We start from the raw sequence: 19,034 nt of genomic DNA on the forward strand, positions 1-19,034 counted from the left end.
ATTAAACATAATTTTTAACAACAAAGCACCATATCCAAACCCCCCAACAACAAATCATCCCAAAGAGTCACCATGGTTCTTCTTCTTCCCTCTTGTTCAAACCAATTGAACACCACTTTCTGGTTTTCAACTCCCAGTTACCGACGCAACCAGTCACATCGCAACAGTAACATCATCATCAAATGCGCGAACAAGAGAACCGGCAAACAACGGTACCCGTCAGAGAAGAGAAAATTGAAGTCAAAACACAAGGAACTTTTATCATCTAATGATAATAAGAGCAACAAATTTGAGGGTACATGGAGACTATGCAACCTTGCTGTTCCACTTGATCAAGACCCTGGTAAAGACTTTCTAGAAGTTTCTGATGCACTTCTTCATGTTATTGCTAAGCTTCTCAAGTTCCCGGTATAATAATTCATAACTGATTTTAAATTTTTAATTCCTTTTTTATTTCTTGCTAAATTTTATTTTATAATGCGCCATTATTTTGTTTCAGGTTGCTTCAATGTTACCGCGAGAACCGTTTTCAGTTGTTAGAAAATCGTTTGATGCTAGGAAGGTATGTTAATTGAATTCATTCGTAATGTTTCTGACTTATTTGAGCTTATCTACCGACATAAACATATATGAGACTGTTTGGAAGAGTAATCGGAAAAACTTATGACATGTCGTAAGTTGTTTTTAGCTTATTTTCATAAGCTCTCTAGGATAGCTAGCTTATGAAAACAACAGTATAAGGGTTTTGAACTTTTCATAATTATCAAAACAACAATAGCAATCAATCCTTATCCCACTAAGGGAGGTCAGTTAAATGGATCAAATTACGCCGTAATGTTATATCATGTACCATATTTCTATCAAAGTTTTCATAGTTATCGAAGATGAATCCATTTTTAAAAACACATTTTCAGAAACTTTTATAATGTCTTTTCTAATACTCATTTTATCGGTGGATATGGAAACAGGAAACTTCGGAAGTAAACATGTCCTAAGGTATTATATTACAAAAATAATTAAAATACTGAAAAAAAATGCAATTACCTAGTGACGTTCAAGGTTTTAAACTGTGGTTTCATTGCGGTCAAATGCAACGACTATGAACGCAGTCACGTTGCAGCTGTGAACACATTAAAGACCTTGATGTCACATCCCATATCACTGTCACTAATTTTTTTTTTTTATGAGACACTGGTATCATTATTTAAGAGTAAAAAATATGAAATGGAAACTGATTTTTTATATTTTTCTTTTTAACTTGGGGCAATCTTGACTATGTCACAGATTAAATTGATGAGTTCATTGGTTTATGTTTTAACTATTTGGTTTTGACCTCTAAGGGTATGTATGTTATCCAAAATTAACCACATGTTTGCAAATGAATGTAGTGAAAATCTCATTTGATGCGAATGATGTTTTAAACGTTCATCTGAATTTGGGTTGTAACAAGTGAAATATCGTTTTAAATTACGGTACAGTTTCTATCATTGTTGCACTTGCATCCTCTTATAATGTTTTGCTGATGCTTTTTATCAATTTTAGGAACCTAAATTTGTGCATACTGTGGACATGGATGTCCAGAAACTCCTCAGCCTCGAACCTCGTTCTTGGGACTTTATATCTCAGCTGCAGCCTAAAGTTGGCCTTGTGGAACGTGTGAATGACGAAGGAGATTTTGGTGATCTGATGAGTATTATACGAGACTGTAAAGAAAATAAGGAAGATTTAGTGAAAGGGGAAAATGGACACAGCATCTTCTCAAAAGAGTTGTACAAAAAGCAGGATACCAGAAAGCCAAAAATTGCAATTGTGGGTAGTGGGCCTTCTGGCCTATTTGCTGCGCTTGTTCTCGCAGAGCTTGGTGCAGATGTTACGCTAATAGAAAGAGGTCAACCAGTTGAAAAGAGGGGGCGTGATATTGGTGCTCTTATAGTTCGGCGAATCTTGGAATTAGAAAGTAACTTCTGCTTTGGGGAGGTTGTACTATTCATGTCTATTTATTTCTTTTAGTGATGGCTTATTTTATACGTAATAGATTATGTTGCATTCATGGTTGCATCATTCGTCGCTTCTGATTTAAGGTAGTTTGGACACATGCTACAAATTCATTCAATTATTTATTTGAAGTGTCAGGTTCTGACAAATATGCAATTTAGTTCAAGGATTGCACACGAGAGAGTGCTTTGTCCCATTTGTGCTGCTTTGTTACTATAGTTTGAACTTTCTCCACATTACCCATTTGGCAGGGATCTTATTGTGACGTTTTATTAGAGTTAATGGAAATTTTGTGCACCTTTTTTAGACCCATCTAGGTTGCTATATTTATATATTTTTAGGAGTTTCTTCTAAATGCTTATAAAATCACCAATGAGATGATTTATTGATTTACATATAGTTGGTCAGCTCACATGTGATTTTTTTTATGTTGCTTTAATTTCAACTACTCTTCACCCATGTTGATTTACTTGTTTATTTACTTTGTCATTTCTCAAGGACTTATGTGTGGCAGGGTGGTGCAGGTACCTGGAGTGATGGAAAGTTGGTAACTAGAATCGGACGCAATAGTGGCAGTGTCATTGCGGTTAGTTTCACTTGAATTTAAAATGGCAATTTTGTTGTACTGTTTACAAAGAATTGTTAAACTACGAATATATAAACAAAAGAAGCTTTGAGGAGATCCTTGCACTTTGTGAGGTATTTTTAGGGAATATACCATATAACTATCACTTATTAACAAGAGTGATGTTATGAGGTTTTTTTAGGGAATGAAAGTTTAGCGAAAAGAGAAGGATTATCCGCTCACTGATTAGAAGCACTAGTGTCTAAAATCCAGGGACCGAGTTTGACCTAGTCCATAAAAAAAGGATTCTCTTTGTGATTTGGCCGTTATTCCTTACCTCAACTACGATGAGTTTAAAAATTAACTCGAATGTTTGAAAACCATGCGAGAGGAGATCAATGAAAACTATATACCAAACCATTGAGAGATAGGACATTATGACATCTTTAAATTCATGAAACTGACCTCACTTAGTGCGCTAAAAGGCTTTGTTTCTTATTGAAATTTTATTAATTTAATTCTCAGTTCAGCATTCATGTGTGCAACCTCTAGTTTACTTTTACTAATAATGACCCTGAATATTAGGAAAAATTAATATAATAGAAGTTTGATAAAAAAATGAGTGGGAAAACCTTTTTACTTTTTGGTAGGTTTTGACCCAACCATAGATATTTTATTTGGGAAGGTTTTATTAGCTAGCAGGATAATTAACAAAACAATAAGATTTATTTAGTTTTAATTTACCCATTATGCCCTTATATCTAACTGCAGTTCATAAAATGGTTGACTTGATATCTTCATTTTAGGTTATGAGAACTTTAGTGCAGTTTGGAGCTACAAAACAGATATTGATTGATGGTAAGCCTCACTTAGGAACAGATAGGTTGGTTCCATTACTTCGCAACTTCAGGCAACATCTGCAAGATTTGGGTGTGAGTTCCATTAACTTGTTTCCATTGAAATTAATCTCATGTCAGTGTAATTTTCTATCTTGCTTAGTGTAAATTTCCTTGTTGCACTTGTCTTCATACTGACCAATTAACACTGCTGCTTCGTTTTTGCAGGTAACCATAAAGTTTGGAACAAGAGTAGATGATCTACAGATAGAAGATGGACAAGTTCTTGGGGTTATGGTATCAGAATCCGCTGATGAATTGCGTTTAAGAAGTCAGAGGTTGGAATGTGATGCAGTTATTCTGGCGGTGGGTCATTCTGCTCGTGATGTATATCAAATGCTTCTTACTCACAATGTGGAACTGGTACCCAAAGATTTTGCTGTGAGTTTACTTAGACATTATCTTTTAATCTTCATTTCAATTTATGGAAATTGTGATGCTTGTCTGTCGCATTTCCTCGTGTAAGCTGTGCTATCCGGTGTGATATATGTCAAATGCTTGCCTTTTAATACAAGGATTAGGGAACATTTCCATGATTACTGAACAATAATATATAGCTTCAATGGTTTGCAACTTCCCAATAGTGGCCCCAATCCACTCAAATGACTACCTAATTATCTGTCTCAATCCCTCTTATCAATAGACGACATACCTTATTTCGTCTATCTCCCTACTAACTAAATAATTACCTCTAATTCCCTCAACTAATAAGGTATTAATTCCTCCCTTAAAGTTTCACCTTCTCCTCTATGTGAATAGTTTGTAGTTGCTGAGTAAAAAATTTCAGTAGGGACATATTGCATGAGACATGAATCACGATGATATAATTGTCAAATCACCCAAATCTTCTCATGTATCACTAACAGTAGAATTGTTTGGAGATGATAGAGGTATGGATGGATTTCATGAATTGTCGCTTCTGTTTTACATGTGACACCCAGAGTGTGGACAAGGGACATGGGTGTCGTGGTTTTTTTTTGTTGATAAAAAGAGAAATGGGTGAATCCATAGGCCTCAATTACACATGGGAGAATATTATATCTGCAAAGTCATAAATTAAAGTATTTATATTTCCCTATTTTCTCTAATTGCATGATTATCCTATTTACAATAATTTTAAAACTCCCCCTCAAGCTGAAACATATAAATCATATGAACCAAACTTGTTACATATACATTCAATTTGCGGATCTCTCAATGATTTAGTGAAGACATATGTCAGTTGGGCATTTGAATTTACAAAGCTTGTTATAACGTCTCTCGACAATATCTTCTCCCTTATGAAATGACAATCTTAATGTGTTTGGTCATCTTATGGAAAATTGGATTTGAGGGGAAATGTAGGGCTGTCTGATTATCACAAATGAGTGTCATATGTGAAACATTCCCAAACCCTAGTTCAATTAGTTATTGTTTAAGCAATGGCTCAATATTCTACTTCTGCATTAGATCTTGCCACAACATTCAGTTTCTAGCTCTTGCAAGAGATCAGGTTATTATCAACAAAGATGTAATAACCAGAAATTGATAGGATATTTCTTTGTGTATGACCTTTCTCTTCATACAAGAGTCCTTTTTGTGGTTCTCCTTTAATATATTTTAGAATGTGAATTACAACATCCCAATTTCCTTCATTGGGAGCGTTAAAAAATTGACTTACTACACTAACATCAAAAGAAATATCTGAACACGTTAAGTTGAGATAATTTAGTTTTCCATTCTGTACTTCTCTAGGTCTTGAAGAACCCACCCTAACTTGGTAGAAGTTTGGTCTTGAGTTCCATATGAGTATCTGCTCGGTTATCATTGATGATTCTTGGATCCTCCAAAATATCAGTTGTTTTCTCCCTCTGAGAAATCGCAATGTCATTCTTGTACCGTGCAATCTCTATCTGATAAGCAATGAAGTTTGTCTTGTTGGAAAACGATGTCAAAGATATTGATTTACCATAATGATCACTACTTGTAACGACCTCATCAACATACACAATCAAGCAAATACGTCCTGCAGCTGAATAACGATGGAACACCAAGTGATCAACATCACTCAAATCCATGCTAAAAGGTCAAACTTTAGTGATAAACCTATCAAACCGGGACCTAGGAAAATGTTTGAGGCCATATAAGAATTTATAAAGACAACAAATAAGTCCAAAGACTCCCCTTGCACAAACAAGTTCAAGAAAATGTTCCATGTAAACTCCTATTGAATCACCATAAGGAAAACATTTTTTATCTCAAGCTGGTAAAGTGGCCAAGGACAAATAGCTATCATGGAGAAGAATAGCCTAAAAATGCATTTTGACAGGAGACATTGTCACGATAGTCTCAGCCATGCCTTTGGCAACCAAAGGGGTTCAAGTATATTAACTGTACAACTAAATCCAACTTTAATTGTGAAATCTAACGACAACCTACAACAGTTTTGCTTGGATGGAGTGATAAAAGTGGAGGTGGCGATGTTGGTACAACTAGTATTGAAGGTAAAAGTGGAGGTGGCCGATGTTGGTACAACAGTTAATCTGTCTGTTTTTCCATTTAGTGACTCCATTTTGTTGAGGGGCATGAGTACAAGATGTTTGATGAAACTGTCAAATTTTCTAACTAATTAGATAAATGATCAGGGGCATTATCTCTTTGTAAAGTGCAAATAGGAACAGCAAATTGATTTTTTATTTCTCGAGAAAAAGACTTATAAAGATAACAAACAACTATGATCAGTTTTCCATTTAAAATAAACAAGTACATACAGAATAATCATCTGTGAATATTACCAAATATTTGGACCCTAGAGTGGTCAGTGGACACAATACGACTTGGACCCCTACAATAGAGTGAACCGAATCCAATGGGGTTGTAGCCCGCAATGGATGTGACTTGGAAAAATAACTACTAACATAATTAACAAATTGATGGGATTCACATGACACGTAGATAAATTTGAAAGACTTGCCACTATTTGACTTAGCTTGACAAAGATCTGATCCTTAAGGGAGGCCCCCGACTCTCATAGAAAGTTGTAGATCGGCCAAATTCTTATTTTTTGTTGTTGTAACATGGTGCACCCTGTTGTGGCCTATTTGTGTACTTTGACTTTTAGTGTCATGAAATAATGATGTGATGTTTGCTTTGACATTTGTTCATGTCATGATTTTCTATCTCTTCCCTTTTTAATTTTTTTCTCTTTATACATTGTAAACAGGTAGGGTTACGGATTGAGCATCCTCAGGAGCTAATAAACAGAATACAGGTTTGTATACATTAAAAAAAATGACGCACCCTTGTTTTTTCATAAGCATATACCTAAGGTAATTGCTCCTTCTCCACTCAATCAGTTATTACATAATTACGATTACGTAGATAAATAAGAGAGAGGGAGAATAGAGGGGAGCAAGTTATCTAGACATGGCATTCTTCTAGTTGTATATGCATTTGAGGGTATATTTCCCTCTGTTTTTAATGACAAAATACCATTTTCCTATCAACCTTTAAAAATTATTGTCCCCAAATTTGTGCCTAAAAACTAAGTGTCTCCTTATTAGTCCTCCAAAGATTTCTTTTTGCCGAATTATTCCTATAAAGATACAAAGTTTAGGGATGAATCTGGTGATATGTGTTTCTTTGAAATTAATTTTATGAAAATTTCTTTGGAGGGATATTATGGTGGCAGTTTAACCTGAGGAACTAAATTAGTAGTATATATGTTAATAAGATCTGTAGGATTGATGTTTTGTATTTGTCTGTGGACAGCAAAGTGTATTTTTGTTTTGGGCGTGATTTCTATTATTTAGTAAATTTATGTTCTGGGGCTCTGTTAGATGTTTATTTTGTATACATCTAACCTGTTTGTATTAGAATTAACAATGACATACTTATATGATCCTATTCAATTTCTGACATTCTTCTGACTATCATAAAAGCTGTTCATCACAGACTTTTATTTGTGATGATTATGATGCATGGAAATTTAAATGTGCAGTATTCTGAACTGGCATCTGAAGTTTGCCGTGGACGTGGTAAAGTCCCAGTGGCAGATTACAAAGTTGCCAATTATATTGACAAAGATGATTTCAATGAATCAACTGATTCAAAGGTGGAAAATCGCAGTTGCTACTCTTTTTGCATGTGTCCAGGTGGGCAGGTAAGCGTTCCATGAACATACAGTACTGATTGATTTGCATTTGATTACATTGGACGGATTAGTATTATTAAACTATTACTCTGTTTTAATTTCTCTAAATGATCAACTGGGAGTAATGTATGGAATATTGGAACTTATAGGTTGTTCTCACAAGTACAAGTCCATCTGAAATATGCATCAATGGCATGTCATTTTCTCGCCGAGCATCTAGGTGGGCAAATGCTGCACTTGTGGTGTCAGTCACAAAGAATGATTTTGAAGCTTTGAATTATTATGGTCCCCTCGCTGGTGTTGAGTTTCAGGTTGGTCTGATTTCTTGACATCTTTGTTGTATTTAAATTTCGTTACTTACAACTATATTTAACTAATTAATTATTAAATAGTGGAACGATAAATTCATATTCTGTTTATCTAGAGTTTAAGCGTAAGTGCTTTAAGAAATGGACCCGTATTGCATCTTATGAAATTTTGTTCAACATTGTGCTTGTTCCTGATGGGCATATAGCAGAGTTTTTAACTTTTAAAATTTGACGTTATCTATTTTGTCTAATACTACTACTATTATTTAGAGAGAGTTTGAACGAAGAGCTGCTGTGATGGGAGGAGGAAACTTTGTAGTGCCTGTACAGACAGTTCCAGACTTTCTTGAGAATAAGTTGTCCGGTAAAATTATGGACCATTACCATGTACCATTTATATGTTACTCTCATGCTCTCTATAGATTAACCTAGCTTAACAAGTTTGTGCCAGTTACATCTGTTCCACCGTCAAGTTATCGCTTGGGTGTGAAGGCATCAAATCTTCATCAGCTATTTCCTGCAAACATAATTGAAGCTTTGAAGCATTCACTTGAAACGTTTGACAAGGAGGTTTGCTGTTTTCATGTCCTGCAAATTAGTATACTATAGTATTCATAAAATTTTCTATCAAAGTTGATCTAAACATTTCTTCTCCTTTTTCCTTTTTAAATTCAAACTTCCAAACTTTTCAGTTACCAGGGTTTATCTGCAACGAGGCTCTCCTTCACGGTGTAGAGGTAATTAAAAATACTCATTTTTCAATTGAGGCTATTATCAATAAATCCCCGTTGTGTTTACATATTCACCAAAATTCTCTATATTTCCCAGCTCCTAGCTTAGTCTACAGTCATAAATTAGATCTGTATAAAGCTTGTGATTATCGCGACTTTGCTTCTCAGCTGTTATTTATTTTCCCTATTAGACAAAATCAAATCTCAATGCATATCAAAGAGAATAAAACATGTGGTCCCAAATATATGCAGATGTTGAAATTCGAACCTCAGACACCACACTTATTCACCTTAAAAATATTAATTTTTATCAATCATGTCTTACTTCATTCTTTTGTTAAAATTATATGTCAATGTTATATTATTGGTATGTTACTTCATCTTTTTTTTTTTTTTTTGACAAAATGTTACTTCATTATTTTGTAAAAATTATATGTTAATGTTATATTATGTATCTAAAAATAGTTCATTCTTAACCTCAACATGTAAAATGTTTTATTTAAATAATTTTCCTTTTATCGAATATTTGACATTTACCGTAAATGATACCCTTTAACTATTTGTTGAAATGTTTCTTCCACCTGTTTGTAATATTAACAAAAAAAAAATGTTGCCATAATCTTTCAAAACTCTTTTATTCCAATATGGCGATTTGTTTTGTTGAAGAAATAGGGCGATTTGTTTTGAAGAAATAGGGGAAATAAAGCGATGCTGATTTGCTTTGTTCATGAAAATAGGAGATTAGGTGTGAGCATTAGGGTTGTTCATGAAAATAGGAGATTAGGCGTGAGCATTAGAGTTTAAACAGTAAAATTATTCAATAGGGTTTAGGTTAAAATTATGGCTTACGGGTTAACTTTAATATATAAGAAGATAAGAAGATTAGGTGTGAGCATTAGGGTTGTTCATGAAAATAGGAGATTAGGTATGAGCATTAGAGTTAAAATAGTAAAATTATCCAATAGAGTTTAGGTTAAAATTTATATCATATTGCATAAATTTAATATTTTAACCCTGATGCTAAATTCCTTTGTTTAACCTTATTGAATTTTCCCCCTTCTCAATTTCTCAATACATCTTCTTATATATTAAAGTTAACACAGAAACATATTTTAATATATAATATATAAGAAGATATAAGAAGATATATATAAGAAGGGAATTTAGCATCAGGGTTAAAATAGTAAATTTATGCAATAAGTTTAGATTAAAATTAGGGCTAAAATATGCTTCTGTGTTAACTTTAATATATAAGAAGATGTATCGAGAAATTGAGAATGGGGGAAATTCAATAAGGTTAAACAAAGGAATTTAGCATCAGGGTTAAAATAGTAAATTTATGCAATAGATTTAGGTTAAAATTAGGGCTAAAATATGCTTCTATGTTAACTTTAACTAGACCATTGACCCGTGCTAACGCACGTGTCATTTAAAAAAGATAATATTCACTGAAAAAATAAGACACTGTAGTTCGCGTGAATCTAAAAATTGTCGTGAATCAAAGCATAATGTCAATATCAAAGACTTTGTTATTATTCCATAATTCTAGTACTTAGTTCCTGTTACTTTAAAATAACATAATTTTGGAAGGCAAATTGAAGTTCGTTGACATGCAAATAGTTTCAATAAGTAAGAAAATGAACAGTACACAAAAAAGTCCTACACATTACGGAAAACTTCTCTGTAGACCACATTTGATGCAACATCGATATCATCGCCGTCGTCGTCATTAATCAATATTTTTAAACCAACCCTTGAAGTAACCCGTGATATTGCGACGTACAACTGTCCATATGAAAAAATAGGAGACGGTAGGTAGACACCAACATGTTCTAGCGACTGACCCTCACTCTTGTTAATAGTCATTGCAAATGAGACAGATATCGGAAACTGCCTTCGTTTAAATTTGAAAGGAATTCTATTATCAGATGGTGTTAGCGATAACCTTGGAATAAACACCTTCTCACCGATATTAGAACCAGATATTACCCGTCCTTCGAGCACAAATTTTCCCATCTTTGTAATGATCAATCTCGTACCGTTACATAAGCCCAAACTTTGATCCATGTTCCTGAGTAACATGACAGATGCTCCTACTTTCAGTCGCAACCGATGATTTGGCAATCCGGACGCCACAATGGTGTTGAGGAATTCAGGAGTGTGGATGTCATCTACAACGTCACCATCTATGTTTTTATGATAAGGTGTATCGTAACTCAAATAGATTTTTTCTTCACCAGGAATCAAGTCTAACACATAATCATTAACCTGTTCAACAATGGTATTCTTTGGCGCCAATATTGCTTTACTTTGAAAATATTCTGCTTTACCAATGTTTCCTAACAAATTTGGGTAAGTGCTATCAACGATAGATGCAATAGGATTACCTGAACTTGGAATAAGCAAGTCGGACGGGATAACAACGGATATGTCGACATCATTGATTTCCCCAATTGTACCATCCCCAACTCTTAAAACCCAATCAGAAAACAACTTCCTCTCCTCAATGTCTGATTCAGATGCGCTGCTTAGAAGCCTCATATTTTTTGTAAGCGTAAGGACCTCACAGTACCTCCACAGATGAGATGAGTTAATTGAAGCATTGACAACTTCTGGCCTCGTACTTCCTGGCATTACCGGTAATATTTGTCTGAAATCTCCACCTAACACAACAACCTTACCACCAAATGGTATGTCCTTGTTTCTTTTGTCAACGGTCTTAAGAACATCTCTCAAAGATCGATCAAGTGCTTCGAAACAATGCTTGTGCATCATTGGCGCTTCATCCCATATTATAAGTTTAGCTTTGATCGGCAGCGATGCCAACGGTGTATTTGGTGTAACTCCACACATAGAGCATTCGTCTATTGTAAAAGGGATACCGAATCTTGAATGTGCAGTTCTTCCACCGGGTATAAGCAAGGCAGCAATCCCACTTGATGCACATGCCAAAACAATCTCACCATCAGACCTCAAAGCAGCACATAAAACCCTCCAAAATGTCTTCCCAGTACCACCATAACCATACAGGAAGAACAACCCAGGTTTGTCTTCCTTAACTCTTGTCATTATTTTATCATATACATTACGTTGCTCTGAAGTCATGGTTGACATCATCCGGTCATGTTGAGCAGCTAGTACAGGCCTATTATAACTCATCTCATCGTGAATCAACCTACTCTCGACATCCGGTACTAAAGATGCATCCGCCTTTGGCATTGGAGGAAAATCAGACAAACTCTTTCCAAAACTTTGCAACATCGTTTCTAGTTCGGCCAACGCATACGCCTTCAACTGCTCATGAGTCAACCGTAAATCTGGGAAACAAATAAGGTTTGTTAAAAATCAGCGTGACTTAAGAATTGGCATGTAAATAGGGAAGGGGCGCAGAACAAAGGGATGTAGTTGAAGTGGAATAAAATTATGCTCAACATTTTTGGATAAAGATTAATATGAATAAAATGAAATTAATATTTTTGATGGGGCATTTTTTTTTACTTAAGAATAACCATAGTTGACTCGCCAAAACATATTTTAGAGATGTGGATTAAATGTGTAGTAGTTACTTGAATGAGAGGAATTATGATTTTTAGTTTGTTTCCACCCAAAATATATTTTAGAGATGTGGATGAAATCCCCTACTTATTTGAATGAGAGAAATAAGGATTTTAGTTTGTTTCCGCCAAAAAGTTAGTTTAGAGATGGATGAAATCTCTTAGTTACTTGAATGAGAAGAATTTGGATTTTTAGTTTGTTTCCACCCAAAACATATTTTAGAGATGTGGATGAAATTCCCTACTTATTTGAATGAGAGAAATAAGGATTTTAGTTTGTTTCCACCAAAAAGTTAGTTTAGAGACGTGGATGAAATCTCTTAGTTACTTGAATGAGAGAAATTAGGATTAGGATTTTAATTTGTTTCCACCTAAAACATATTTTAGAGATGTGGATGAAATATTTAGTAGTTATTTGAATGAGAGGAATTAGAATTTTTAGTTTATTTTCACCCAAAACATATTTTAGAGATGTGGATGAAATCCCCTAATTATTTGAATGAGAGAAATAAGGATTTTAGTTTGTTTGCACCAAAAAGTTACTTTAGAGATGTGGATGAAATCTCTTAGTTACTTGAATGAGAGAAATTAGGATTAGGAATTTAGTTTGTTTCCACCCAAAACATATTTTAGAGATGTGGATGAAATCCCCTACTTATTTGAATGAGAGAAATAAGAATTTTAATTTGTTTCCACCAAAAAGTTACTTTAGTGATGTGGATGAAATCTCTTGGTTACTTGAATGAGAGAAATTAGGATTAGGATTTTAGTTTGTTTCCACCTAAAAAATATTTTAGAGATGTGGATGAAATCTTTAGTAGTTACTTGAATGAGAGGAATTAGGATTTTTAGTTTGTTTTCACCCAAAACATATTTTAGAGATGTGGATGAAATCCCGTAACTATTTGAATAAGAGAAATAAGGATTTTAGTTTGTTTCCACCAAAAAGTTACTTTAGAGATGTGGATGAAATTTCTTAGTTACTTGAATGAGAGAAATTAGGATTAAGATTTTAGTTTGATTCCACCTAAAACATATTTTAGAGATTAGAATTAGTAATTGTTAGTAATAATGTTACTAAAAGTGTCACCAAAAGACAATAATTGTTACTAATAATGTTACTAAAAGCTATGCTACTAAAATGCTTCAATAACAAATATAGTTTGAGCAGCACAAATACAAATATATAAATCAAAAACCAAAGCAAGTAAGGCTAAATTATTTATGAAATTCAAGGGACATTTGCTAAATTCAAAGATAAAAAAAATAGATGCTTCCAAAACTCTAAGAAACTAAAACTTAAAATTCAAAGTGGAAAGGTGTTGCACAATTTATCTAAACATGGACTAATTGTAAATAACATCAAGGTAGATGGTATCATGTGACCCAACCATCGGGGCACCTCCTATGATCTTCACACCTTCACGGAGCCTGCGAGCTTCCACAAACCTATTCCAACGCCGTTCTATCTTGAAGTGTTCATAAGGAAAAGTTGCAAAATTTAGCTCACACACCCATAAGTTACCGCAATCGTCGATAATATTCACAGTTGTCTTGAGTGTATCAAGCATCTGCGGAACATTGCCGGTGTAAAGTAGAATCTGCAAAATTAGAAATCCATGTAACTTATATCAACTAAACGGAAAAGGAATAAAAGAAGTTAAGGTGGACACGAAAAGTGTATCATACCATGCAACCTTTAGTAACATCATACTCAGTTAATTTTTTTTTCGAAATCAAGAACCATGTCAGTGATATTGTGACGATAAGCGAGAAGAGATGTTATTGGGGGGAGATAGTCATCGAAAGTTGCTTGCAAATTCATCTTGTCAAGAAGGAAATGCATAGGGGGATCAAAAACCGGGTAGGGGATACTCTTGTGAAACCTATCAGTCAACTGTATATTGTGAGAAAAAATGTTCCGTTTACTGTGTCGACCAATACTTCAAATTTGTTGGACTTAGGATCAGTCAATATTGCATAGCGCCCAATTTGATCTCCAAAATCACCGCCAAACATGTTTGGCAAGCATATTGCACCCTAAAAAAATAACAAACAAAAACATCACAAACGTTGATAAAATAGAATGCAAATAATTAAGAATAGGTATATTTCACAAAAAACACATACATCATCAATGTCATATTCAACGATATATGATCTGTATTTCAGTCTCAGCTTGTTGATTGCTTTGTCAAGATCGGAAAGAGGGTTTTTCACCAACGGACCTACAAAAGATTAAAAGGGATTGAAAGAATGATTTATACTTTACAACAACGAGGAATAAGAGAAAAAGTCTATATATTTCGTATAAACCAGAGTGGAATGAAGATATGGTGACCAGTGAGGCAGTGGTATGACAGCAAAGTCTGAATGTTTCTGGAAGCCATGTTGATTAAGAAATTTCGGTTTAAGAGAAAGGTATGATTTTAGAAAGAGATTTCGGTTTAGGAGAAATGATTAAAATATATTGGTGAGGGTTTGGAGGAGGGGAGTTAGGAGATATGGTTTATGGAAATCAATTAGATAGGTTTTAGGAGGAGTGAAGTTAGGAAATCATGGTTAGGGTTTGGAGGAGGAGAATTATGAAATATGGTTAGATTTTGAAGGAGGGAAAAATTGCTAAAATATTAGGTTAAATTAGGGCAACAAAGCTTTGTTTAGGAATAAGAAGATATATAAGAAGATGTATCGAGAAATTGAGAAGGGGGAAAATTCAATAAGGTTAAACAAAGGAATTTAGCATCAGGGTTAAAATAGTAAATTTATGCAATAGGTTTAGGTTAAAATTAGGGCTAAAATATGCTTCTGTGTTAACTTTAACTAGACCATTGACCCATGCTAACGCACAGGTCATTTTAAGAAGTAAATATTCATGTAAAAATAAAACAATGTAGTTCGCTTGAATGTAAAAATTGTCGTGAATCAAAGCATAATGTCAATTACGATAGACTTTGTTATTGTTCCATAATTCTAAAACGCAGTTTCTGTTACTTTAACATAACATAATTTTAAAAGGGAAACTGAAGTTCGTTGACATGCAAATAATTTCAATAAGTAAGAAAATGAATAGTACACAAAAAAGTCATACACATTACGGAAAACTTCTTTGTAGACCACATTAGATGCAACAACGGTATAATCGCCGTCCTCGTCATTAATCAATATTTTTAAATCACCCCTCGAACAATACGTGTGAGTAAGATATGATGGTTGAACAATAAAGAGTATTACTTATCACGATAAGCACAAAATAGTGGAACAAAATTAGGGAATGCCCAACATTTTAGGATAAAGATTAATATGAATAAAATGAAATTAATATTTTTGATGAGGCTTTTTTTTTTACTTAAGAATTGGCATGTAAATAGGGAGGGCGCAAAACAAATGGATGCACTTGAAGTGGAATAAATTTAGGAAATGCCCAACATTTTAGGATAAAGATAAATACAAATAATATGAAATTAATATTCTTGATGGGGCAGTGTCTTTGACTTAAGAATTGACTTGTAAATAGGGTTTAGGGGCGCAGAACAAATGATTAAGATAGTTGACTCGGGTGAAATGTAGTAGTTACTTGAATTAGAGGAATTAGGATTTTTAGTTTGTTTCCACCCAAAACATATTTTAGAGATGTGGGTGAAATCTCTTACTTATTTGAATGAGAGAAATAAGGATTTTAGTTTGTTTCCACCAAAAAGTTATTTTAGAGATGTGGATGAAATCTCTTGGTTACTTGAATGAGAGAAATTAGGATTAGGATTTTAGTTTGTTTCCACCTAAAAAATATTTTAGAGATGTGGATGAAATCTTTAGTAGTTACTTGAATGAGAGGAATTAGGATTTTTAGTTTGTTTCCACCCAAAACATATTTTAGAGATGTGGATGAAATCCCGTAATTATTTGAATGAGATAAATAAGGATTTTAGTTTGTTTCCACCAAAAAGTTACTTTAGAGATGTGGATGAAATTTCTTAGTCACTTGAATGAGAGAAATTAGGATTAAGATTTTAGTTTGAATCCTCCCAAAACATATTTTAGAGATTAGGATTAGTAATTGTTAGTAATAATGTTACTAAAAGTGTCACGAAAAAGGTAGTAATTGTTACTAATAATGTTACTAAAAGCTATGCTACTAAAATGCTTCAATAACACAACAATGCTACTAAATATAGTTTGAGGAGCACAAACACAAATATATAAATCAAAAACCAAAGCAAGCAAGGCTAAATTATTTATTTAATTCAAGGGACATTTGCTAAATTCAAAGACAAAAAAATAGATGCTTCCAAAACTCTAAGAAACTAAAACTTAAAATTCAAAGTGGAAAGGTGTTGCACAATTTATCTAAACATGGACTAATTGTAAATAACATCAAGGTAGATGGTATCATGTGACCCAACCATCGGAACACCCCCTCTGATCTTCACACCTTCACGAAAGTTGCTTGCAAATTCATCTTGTCAAGAAGGAAATGCATAGGGGGATCAAAAACCGGGTAGGGGATACTCTTGTGAAACCTATCAGTCAACTGTATATCAAACTGTCCGTCACCAACAAACACCAAGGTAATCCAGGCACCAAGATCGATTCCGTAAAAGTCAAGAATCGCTTTCCATCCCTTTGTGAGAAAAAAATGCTCCGTTTACTTTGTCGACCAATACTTCAAACTTGTTGGACTTAGGATCAGTCAATATTGCATAGTGCCCAATTTGATCTCCAAAATCACCGCCAAACATGTTTGGCAAGCATACTGCACCCTAAAAAAATAACAAACAAAAACATCACAAACGTTGATAAAATAGAATGCAAATAATTAAGAATAGGTATATTTCGCAAAAAACACATACAGCATCAATGTCATATTCAACGATATATGATCTATATTTCAATCTCAGCTTGTTGATTGCTTTGTCAAGATCGGAAAGAGGGTTTTTCACCAACGGACCTACAAAAGATTAAAAGGGATTGAAAGCATTTATACTTTACAACAGCGAGGAATAAGAGCAAAAGTCTATATATTTAGTATAAACCAGAGTGGAATGAAAATATGGTTACCAGTGAGGCAGTGGTATGACAGCAAAGTCTGAATGTTTCTGAAAGCCATGTTGATTAAGAAATTTCGGTTTAAGAGAAAGATATTGTTTTAAAAAGAGATTTCGGTTTAGGAGAAATGATTAAAATATATTGGTGAGGGTTTGGAGGAGGGGAGTTAGGAGATATGGTTTATGGAAATCAATTAGATAGGTTTTAGGAGGAGTGAAGTTAGGAAATGATGGTTAGGGTTTGGAGGAGGGGAATTAGGAAATATGGTTAGGTTTTGAAGGAGGGAAAAGTTGCTAAAATATTAGGTTAAAATTAGGGCAACAAAGCTTTGTTTAGGAATAAGAAGATATATAAGAAGATAAGAAGATATATATAAGAAGGGAATTTAGCATCAGGGTTAAAATAGTAAATTTATGCAATACGTTTAGGTTAAAATTAGGGCTAAAATATACTTTTGTGTTAACTTTAATATATAATATATAAGAAGATACAATGTTTTGTTCCAGACTAGGACCAGTTCCCCAATCCAGATTCCTCGTGATATTGACTCTTATGAAAGCACTTCGGTAAAAGGACTATATCCAGTTGGTGAAGGAGCAGGTTATGCTGGTGGCATCATTAGCGCCGCGGTAGATGGAATGCATGCTGGGTTTGCTGTTGCGAAAAAATTCAACTTATTTCATGGAGATGTTAAATCTGTTCTTGGCAAGGCTCGTAATGCTGGACTCGTCAAGTACTAAAAGAAATCAGTTTTCTTCAGATTTCTACAGGCACAGAAAACAATAGATAATGGAAGAGGTTTTGCATCCCAGTTACACCGCGCTGAATATTTGAGGTGATGTTATGATTCTGCTCTTATTCTTCTGTCAGCACAAAGTTGTCACTTGTCAGCTTCAGCTTTTCATAGATGAAACACTGATGCTAACTGGTATCTCTGTTGAAATTGTGCAGCTAACAAAGTTGTCTTCCAGACTGATCCACCGAGACGGGAAGGAAGACTTCGAAACTTCATTTATGTTGCTGCCTTTTCCCCAATGATCATAGAATAGCATACCAGATCCAGATGCTTGCATGCTCCGTTTTGAAGTTGAAGCAAAGGCCTTTGAACCTGGTAGCTGCAATTTTGGATGATGATCAGCTTGACAAAACATGTATGTATCTACCTATAAAATGAATTTGAGATGGTGGAAACACAACACCAGTTGCATGGTCATGCCTAGAACTCTTATACTGTGATGTTTATTTCTGTATTTACAACAATCTTAGGATTCATAATAAGGTTTGGGTTCCTAGCTTACTTTAAGTTGGCCCTGCAATGTCACAATAGCTTTACAAATTAAGCTACATCTATTTATTTCTTTGGAATAATTCCCACAGATGATTTCTCAGTTTTTAACGATTAAGAATAAAAACTAATTCATATATATGAACGATTTTACACTTTGCATATACAATATCCTCCATTAATGATGAACCCAGTTTGGAGTGACAAGGTGGCTGGTGGTTTGGGGGAGGGACATTGTGATGTGGAGGTCATGAGTTCAACTTTGCCCACTGACAAAATAACAACTAACATTTACTTGCTCTTATAAGGATTGAAGATTATACCATCGGTTAGTTGCTCTTATAAGGATTGAAGATTATACCACAACCAATATTTTAGGATTTGTTTGGTATTGCCATTTATTATATGATAAAAAAAGGACAAATGCTTACATTGTAAGTTACATTTGAACTATAAGATGATATTCTAATATGCATCAATAGCTCATGTAGGCTCCCTTTTTATCTTTTATTCATCAGCGAA

General features: G+C 34.1%; 1 protein-coding gene across 1 annotated transcript; it reads left to right on the forward strand.

The window, feature by feature from the left end:
* Positions 1-30: 30 nt before the first annotated feature.
* LOC25502676 (uncharacterized protein Cbei_0202) lies at positions 31-18,651 on the forward strand. Its single transcript, XM_013590227.3, has 14 exons — positions 31-408; positions 500-562; positions 1,543-1,977; positions 2,510-2,581; positions 3,367-3,492; positions 3,625-3,837; positions 6,659-6,706; positions 7,436-7,597; positions 7,738-7,899; positions 8,167-8,260; positions 8,348-8,466; positions 8,589-8,633; positions 17,734-18,062; positions 18,179-18,651. The coding sequence occupies exons 1-13, from the start codon at positions 73-75 to the stop codon at positions 17,965-17,967; spliced, it is 2,109 nt and encodes a 702-aa protein (XP_013445681.1). The 5' UTR covers positions 31-72; the 3' UTR covers positions 17,968-18,062; positions 18,179-18,651.
* The last annotated feature ends 383 nt before the right edge of the window (positions 18,652-19,034 follow it).

This window comes from Medicago truncatula, chromosome 8 (genome assembly GCF_003473485.1).
Source record: "Medicago truncatula cultivar Jemalong A17 chromosome 8, MtrunA17r5.0-ANR, whole genome shotgun sequence".
Taxonomy (NCBI): domain Eukaryota; kingdom Viridiplantae; phylum Streptophyta; class Magnoliopsida; order Fabales; family Fabaceae; genus Medicago; species Medicago truncatula.